Genomic DNA, 8189 nt, shown 5'->3' with positions numbered 1-8189 from the left:
GTAGCTGGACGCCCACACCCACGGTTTGTATGCGCACCTAGACACAACTACACTCCGGTGCCTCTACAGCCATGTCTTTGGAATAAATGCAGGCGTGTGTGTTTTGCGCGCACACTGCCCCATCTATGCTGTACAAACACTGTCTGTGTATGCGTTGTGTGTAAATTCACATCCCCGCCTGCCCTCGCCGCTCTCCCGGCAGGCCGGGCCGGGCCGGGCCGGGCCGCGTCCCCTTGGCAACGCCCGGGGCCGGCGCTCGGCCGTGGCCGCTCCCGCCCGGCGCCGGCGGCCGGGACGTGCGGACAGCGGGGAGGTTTGGCTTCGGGACGGGGTGCTCAGCAAGCGGCGGGGCCGGGCCGAGAGAGACCCCCGCTGAAGTGAATGTAAGCCGGTGAAGGCGTGTTTGGTCAGCATGTCCGGCGAGCTGACCCAAAGTGTCATCAAGAGAATAATTCGCCAAGTCGGCCTGGAGTGCGCTGCCCGGGGACAAAGCCTCTCGGAAACCTTGGTGGCCTTCATGGTAAGCACGAAAGGAAGCGTCCAGGGGCTGGCGGCAGCTGAGGCTTTCACGGGTGACCTGGACTTGGAAATACCTTGGTTTCCAGTTGCCTGCAGGAAGAAATTTTAAAGAGGCGTTCAGAGACATCAGGGTCCTAAAAACCGGGAAAAGTACTTTATTCCTCTGAAATCTTATGTGAGTATAATGCTCCAAGAAGACTGCAGGTTCCGAGTTCTGGAAGCTCTCTGAACTCAGAGCTCTTTCCCAGTTTTCTTCTGCAGGCAGATAAACCCTTTTTTTTCTTTCAGAAGTGAAAAAGAGAAGTGTTACCAAGTTTTAATAATGTTTCTTCACACTCCCATAAATGAACGTGTGATGCATAGGTGAATGATTAATGCAGCAGCTATATTTGTTCTTCGATGTTTACCTCCTCCCTCTATTGTGATGGAAAATTTTGTTTGTTTCTCTGCTGAGACAGGGCCAGGTAGTATAAATGGGCGGAATATTTGAAGAAGTGGGCTCTGATCCCACTTCAAGTGAAAATTTAATGGAATCAGTCTCAGTATTGTCCTTGGTAGAGAACTGTAAGAATCCTAAAAACATTTTACATTTTGGCATCTCTTAGGAGACACAGATCTGCAGAATATAGTCTGAATGTGCCTGCAAAGCTGTATCTAAAGAAAGATGGGCTAAGTTCCTTTTTTATTGATGATCAGCTCTTGATAAACTTGTATATAAATGTAAATGGCTCACAGCAGTACTGTTAATGTGCTATTTTTCCCCTAAAGGTGACACTGCAGCTTTAGAAAATAGATTGGGCTCAAAAGCAGATTAAGCAGGAAAATTTTAACGAGTAAAAAATTTGTACAAGTGGCTGGCAAGACACCCAGCATGAACATCAATTACAAACATGCACATATTTTCCTGCATTCAGAACACTATGGGTTTTTTATTCAAATGGTAGATGTTTGTACTGATGCATATAACACCAACTTAGAAGGTTATAAACAACCATGATTGGTTTTCAGAAAGTGTTGCTTAGGAAAATATTTTTCCTAGTAATTTTTAAAGGAGCTATATTTAAATATTTGTATCACAAAAAGATCTTTTTCTTCATTTGTGCCTGAGAACTGAGATTGAAACTGGCGAGATGTGAAATGAAGTAATTTTCTTTCATTATCAAAGACTGAAATGGATAAAAAAAGAATAGGAAAGAAATATTGAATGCATCTGAGATTTTTCAGAAAATAAAAGGTGAGTTGCAAAGATGATATTTTGAGATGTAAATTAGTATCTTTCTTTTGGCAATCTCTAGGTGAAAGCTGTTGTTTTAGATCCAAGAAATGACTTTAATATGGATCAAATCCTTACAGAAAATGATACTCAGGACCTTATCCAGGTAATTCTGACATGATGTTGAGAGTCAGTACTTATCTAAGACTATAGCATTATTTGCTACCTGTTCCTGTAACTAAAATGACATGAATACTTTCAAAGTTTTAGTGCTACTTTAGTCTCATGGTTCTGTAGCTAAAGTCTGGACTATGTTTCCATAAATAAGTGCCTTTAAAAAGCTTTATATGGAGAGAATGGTAGTGAGAGGGCTCTACAGCTGTTGTGAAACCTGTAGTAGATCACTATCAGTTCAGATGTTTCCCCAGAGATGAGAAAGAACTCACGTCTCTGACTCTCTTTTTAGCTCTGTGTTACCAGACTGCTTGACACAACAAACCCATCCCTAAGCACAATTAAGATGCAAGTTTACTTTGATATGAACTATGCAAACCGAGGTAATTTCGAATATGTTTTTATAGAAGTTGATGCTGAGTTTATAGTTTAATAATAGTAATTACTGTTAAATGAATCCTGGCAGTAAAGCAAAATAAAAATCCCGGGAAAAATTTACTGTACTGGAGTCTGATGTTTCAGTATGGATATAGTAGGGAAAAGTGTACATTAGGTTTGAGAGTACAGTTTTCTCATGCTGTCTGAGAGCTTTACTGAATATAATGTATTAGGTTGCTTGAAGACAATTACACTTTCAGGTTCAGTGGTTAGCTGCCTTCAGCAAGAAAAGCTTGCACCTGCACCTGTGTGTCTGAAGGCACTCAGAACTCAGTATTTTATCAATATCCCTAACTGGGAAATTCGAGTAGTCTTGAACAATTAGTTACAGTTTTAACTGGGTATGTTTTTGTCTCATCAGCAGTAATTTCATATGGTCTGAGAATGAGAATGTGAAAATAAAATGAGATGGGGAAAATGCTTCTGCTGTAACTGTAATTTCAAGTCTCAAAGGGACAGTGGAGGCTGGCTGGGAAATAGAAGACACAGAACAAGAATAGACCCAAAAAACCCCATTTCTCTGAAAGGAGATAATGAAAATGTTTTCCTGTTAGCATGTATTAAAACAAAAATTAGCAACACTGGAAGCTGATCCTAAATCCTCTGAACTCTATAAGCTCAGTGACTGCAGCAAGTTTTTGAGATCATGAGTAGTATTCTGACTTGAGCATGTAACTTCAGGTGTGTTTGAAATATGTGGGTGTGTCAGAGGAGTCCAGAGTGCCAGAGACTTGCTCTTTAATTTGGCCTGAACAGTTCTCAGGACTACACTCTGACAGTAATCATGCTAATGATATTAATATTTAACTCTGCTGGTTTTAATTCTAATGGTGTGCTACTATGAACATATCTTCCACATACCTGTGTTTCAGAAACCTTAAGTTGGTGCTCTGACTGTGGAAATGAATTGCACCCTCTGTATAAGCCAAATTTCAAAGAATTTAGATAGCACTTTCTAAGTGTCCTTCCTTCCTAGATGAATTACTGAGTGAGCAGGAGCGTGTTCTAGAAGGAAAACTGGCTCCTGTGGTTAGAGCTATCACAGAGAGTGGTCCACGTACGCAAGAAGAAATGGAGAATGTGTATCAAAAGATTGTTACCTATGCGCTGCTGAGATCTGGCCTGGGATCCCCAACAGATATTGAGAATGTCAGGGAGGTAACAGGTCAGTAAACTCCCAGCTGTGAAATTTGGCTTTTCTTCTTGAAAAATAAAATTTCACTTTTCTCTTTCACATTTTTTCTTTGCTGATATATAGACACAAATGTGGTAAACTGTGGTGATGCTTACTATCCAAACTGTCACTGCCTAGTCTTGAAGTGTAAATTTCCCATAGATTTCCTACTTTTTGCATTTGTTCAGGAGAGGCTATTTTTGCTTATTTAATGATTTTCTTTTCTGTTCCCTCGTATTGAGGATTTTCTTCCACTTTGTAATGCTTATAGCTGCCTTGCAGAGTGTATTCCCCCAGACAGAGATGATTCCTTTCATCTCACTCAGTAAGAAGGACAAAGAAGAACAACTGAAAGATCTTGCCATGCTAGTCAAAGGAATTCGTTTGTACAACAAGCAGTGCCAGAAAGGAGGAAGCAGCATTGATGACTGTAAGTAAACAAATGCATTTGGGCTGAGTGTTCCCAATTCATTCTTCCTGGCCTTCTTCACTGGAGCTGCTCCAATAATTTCCCATCTCAGGGAGATGTGTTACTGTTATTGGTATTCTACAAATTAGGGAACTGAGAATTGAAAATTGTGTGGATTCTCTCAGGAAACCATGTGATTTGTAGCAACAGAGTTACATCTACTATAAAGCAAGCTTTCTCACATTCCTTGACTTGACTGTGGTATTTCCACACCTGTAATTCGAAATATTTGAAACAACCTGACTAGTGAGATTGGGTGGTTGAACCTGGCTCGCAAGTATTTGCAAGTGCATGAATATGAGGACAAAATGTAGAAATCCAAAATTCATTGGAAGATCATTATGTTGCTCTTTAACCATTTGATAATGATTACATTAATTCTTTTTATATGTATTTCACATTTATTCTATGTGAATAGTGCCAGACATCCTGAACGAAGCCATTCCATTGGCTACACGGACTCTCGATGAACGTCTGAATTCCTGCCAGCTGCTAGCCCACCGCTACACAGCCCTGTTGGAATCCATGCAGGAGGACCCCCACAGAGTCTCCCATCTTAGGACTTTTAAATTAAAAGAAGCACTATTTAATGTGAGACAGTATGAAGCCTTCCTTTGCATCCTTCAGGTGAGATATCATTGTGTTATATCCAGTGGACTTTTATTGCAGGTGGAATGTCTTCAAGTTATCCACTTGCACAGGACAGAAATATAAGAAAAATTATTTGGAAATGAATGAAATAAAAGAAAATATATCTCTAAATAAAGAACCATAGATTGTTTGGTTTTGAAAATGTCTTTAAAATCACCAATCATTAATGTATTAGCCTGGCACTACCAAGTCCACCATTAAACAGTTTGCATACTGATTCTTTGCCCCAAAAGGCATGAGAGGCAATATCTCCTTGATCAATCCATAAGTCATCTCAGTTTTAGTCAGCAGACAGCCACAGATTATATGGAGTCATCAAAAGTCTTTGAAGAATACAATTTAAATTCTTTCTCTTTTTAATGAAGCACTTTTTATTTAGCTTTTGAGAAACTGCAGGTTTTTATTAGTCTTTCCTGTATAAGGCATTGAAAAAGAGTTGCTTTTTTTGTTCTTTTCATTGGGAAAATGTAGAGGATTTTCTGTAAAAATTGGTAGTTTATGTGTGAGCGAAGTGCCTGAACACCTGACCATTTAAGGGAAAATGTATTTTGTGGAAAGCTAGAGTACATTTTATTCCATGAAACAATTGTTCTGAAAATAGTTGAATGAAGAGGCACAGGTAAATACTTATTATGAAATACTTGATTTTTGGAGTATGATATGTCTTACCTGGAGTTTTCTTTCCAGTCTAATGTAATTACAAGTGCTCAAGAAGTTGAATCGTTGGATGTTCAGTTTGAAGCAGCAATGATGGTATTGAAAAACACAGTGCAGGATAAAACTTCCATAGAGTTCAAAGAAGTTTTTGTAAGTATTAGAAATGGAAAACCCATTACTTCTGCAGTAGAAAAATTATTAAAGTAAGATACTTTACTGGTGCATTTTTGAATAGTTTATGTTCAGAAAGAGGCTACGTATTTTCTCTCTATGACAATATCATCTGTTATTTTTGAAGGGACAGCTAAAAGACTTGCTCTTCAGGTAAGAAAAAGACAAGGTTCAAAAGGGAGCAAAGGAATTAAATGGTATTTTACTGCAAGTGTCTTGAGTTGTCATTATTTGTAGATTTACAGTGATATCTTCCTTTTTTGTGTGTGTCTATATTCTTTCCTGTTCCTTGCTGAAACTGTAAGAACATAATGATTGCAGAAAACAGCACATCAGGGTGTGATTCTTTTAAAGTTCCCTCAGAGAGCAATCCCTGTAATTACAATATGAGTAGTTGATAAAATTTTTCTGAAAAATCTGTGTTTCTGTGATGGGGGTGTCAGCCTCTTTTCCCCTCCCAATAGCTTCTGAACCTGTTGGCAAGTTTTAGTCACGTTTGACAGAGTCCAAAGATCTCTATGTCATTTTCTGTGAGTTTTGTGGGAAAAAAAAAAAATAGCAACTAGAGACACACAGTTAGAGCCTTACTAAGATCAGGTCTGAAATGGTTTGTGTGCTCTCTGGCCAGTGAGCAGCCACTGAAGGATTGATATTCTGTAATACTGCACCCTTGTTTGGGAGCTACAGGACATGGGAAGGAGGTATTAGGGGGAAAGGCAATGAGTGCTCTGAACTGCAGCTATTATAAGGGAGGCTGCTTGATGAGCCTGTGAAAGCCTGGGATTATTATGCTGGCATGTTATAAAAGAAACAGGAGAGAAATATGCTAGAAACCATTCTCTTCATTTAATTTGCTTTTCATGTAAGAGCTCATTATTTTGTGTGATTTGATTATCATTCAGATTCCATGTGGTTAGCTGATGCACCAGCATGCAGTTTCATACATATTTTAGGTTATTTTTCAACATTCTAAGCTAATTATTAGAAAGAAAAATAAAGCCTACTGGAGAAAGAGTAGGATCATGACCTCCACCTACTCAGAGTATTTTTTACACTTCCCATAAGAACATCCAAGCTGGAAACTCATGGGAACAGCATTTTAACTGAGTGTTCCAAGCTTCAATTTATGTTTGCTTTTGATTCAATAAACCAGATGTTCTCATTTGGAGAATATTTTCCCCTCTTGACTAGCTACTCAAAGCAATTTTTGCTCTTCTATATCTTTGTGGGACTTAAGTGACTGATGTATCTTACCCTTTTCCCTAAAAGCTGTCTATTTTTTTTTTGCTGTCTTTCTAATTTTTTTTTTTATCTTCTAGTTGGTTAATTGTTTTGTCTTCTCTGCTGAAGACAGAATATATAATGCCTTTTGATTTCAGATCCTTTTCTGGTAGAGATTTTTCTATTAACACACCTTTTAAATAACTTTTCTTGTCTTTAGCTTGTTGCTGACAAGCTAGATGCTCTACAAAGTTAGAGAAGCAGGGCATTCTGTCTTTCAAAAAGCATAGGATAGGGCCTATATTGGTAGTAAACATTTGTTTTAGGAAAAATAGTACGTTTCACTAATACTCTTTTTTTATTCTATTAAGAATTTTTTTGATCTTCCTTTAGTTTCTTCCATTTTTGTAACCATAACATTTCTACAGCATTAGCAATGCTGATGAATTTCAGAGCTGGCTCTGTTGGCTGCTCTTATGATAGTGTTGTTAACATGCTTAAAATGGTGGTTAAGTGTACATTTCAGATGGTTGAATCTTTTCCTGTAAAAGCTCTCTGTGTGTTTAGATGTATTAGGGCACATTTTATGTCATGTCATTGAAAACAGCATTTAAACATAAAGCTTATAGGCTGCTTGCCTACACCTGTATGCCAACATCCTATCAGTGCTGGGAAGGGCAGCCTCCAGTTTTGCCCTGAACCCTGGACCACTCTGAAGAGGCCTGCACCCCTTTGAGGGTCTGGGGGCTGTGGTACCAACTCACTCTGGAAGCAGGACAGACAAAATAACATAACCTGATAGTTTGTATATAGATGTAGTTTTACCTACTTTGGTAATTAATCAAGTGTGTTCCTTCTGGTCCTTACTCCTGTACACCATATTTTCAGTTATAAAACAGTGACGTGCTTAATTCAAAGCATGGTCACAGAGTACATTTATTTGAGAAAGGCTCTGGAGTAAAATACAGAAAAGTACTACATTTGCTTGTGGGTTGACATGTTGGATTTACTTGCTTTAGGCATATGTGGTGGAAGCTCCTTTTACAGTGTCCCTGAATTCCCCTGGAATTTCTGGTTGCTGAAGGCCTTGGAGATCAGCCCTACTTAGTTCATAGCTGAGATTGTGCACAGTGCATGGGTTACACTGGAGACATAAAACAAATCTGCATTTCAGATATTTTTCTTTATGTTCTAGCCTCTGTTTATGGAACTTTCTAAGCTTTGGACCAGCTTTCAGGATGAAATGCTACTGCTAAGCTTCTTCACAAATATGGCTAACAATCTGCAACAATTCTTGGAAATCCAATCACAGCTTTTTCCAGAGGAAATGCTAACATCTCTTCTGGAAGGAGTGACTGTGAAAAGTGATGAGGAAAGGATAAAAGAAACCATGGGTATGGAATGTTGAAACTTTTGGGTTTTCCTTAATTTTCCAAGATTTTGTAGTTTGAATTTTGTCTGCAATAGGTGCAACCTTTACAGAGGTTGCTACATATTGATTT

The 8189-nt window shown here is 38.8% G+C and overlaps 1 protein-coding gene across 3 annotated transcripts in view; it reads left to right on the top strand.

The window, feature by feature from the left end:
* Nucleotides 1-261: 261 nt before the first annotated feature.
* CFAP206 (cilia and flagella associated protein 206) overlaps nt 262-8189 on the top strand; it is a 16556-nt gene continuing 8628 nt past the window's right edge. For 2 of the 3 annotated variants that reach the window (XM_015620763.3, XM_015620764.3), the window contains exons 1-8: nt 262-520; nt 1815-1898; nt 2199-2289; nt 3321-3509; nt 3790-3948; nt 4406-4614; nt 5326-5445; nt 7883-8081. In XM_015620763.3, the coding sequence (XP_015476249.1) occupies nt 413-520; nt 1815-1898; nt 2199-2289; nt 3321-3509; nt 3790-3948; nt 4406-4614; nt 5326-5445; nt 7883-8081 (1159 nt within the window). In that variant the 5' untranslated portion in view covers nt 262-412. The other variant, XM_015620765.2, reaches the window with a different exon arrangement.

This window comes from Parus major, chromosome 3 (assembly GCF_001522545.3).
Source record: "Parus major isolate Abel chromosome 3, Parus_major1.1, whole genome shotgun sequence".
NCBI classification, from domain to species: Eukaryota; Metazoa; Chordata; class Aves; order Passeriformes; family Paridae; genus Parus; species Parus major.
The sequence above is the reverse complement of the archived record's forward strand: the minus strand, read 5'-3'. Positions and strand labels throughout refer to the sequence as shown.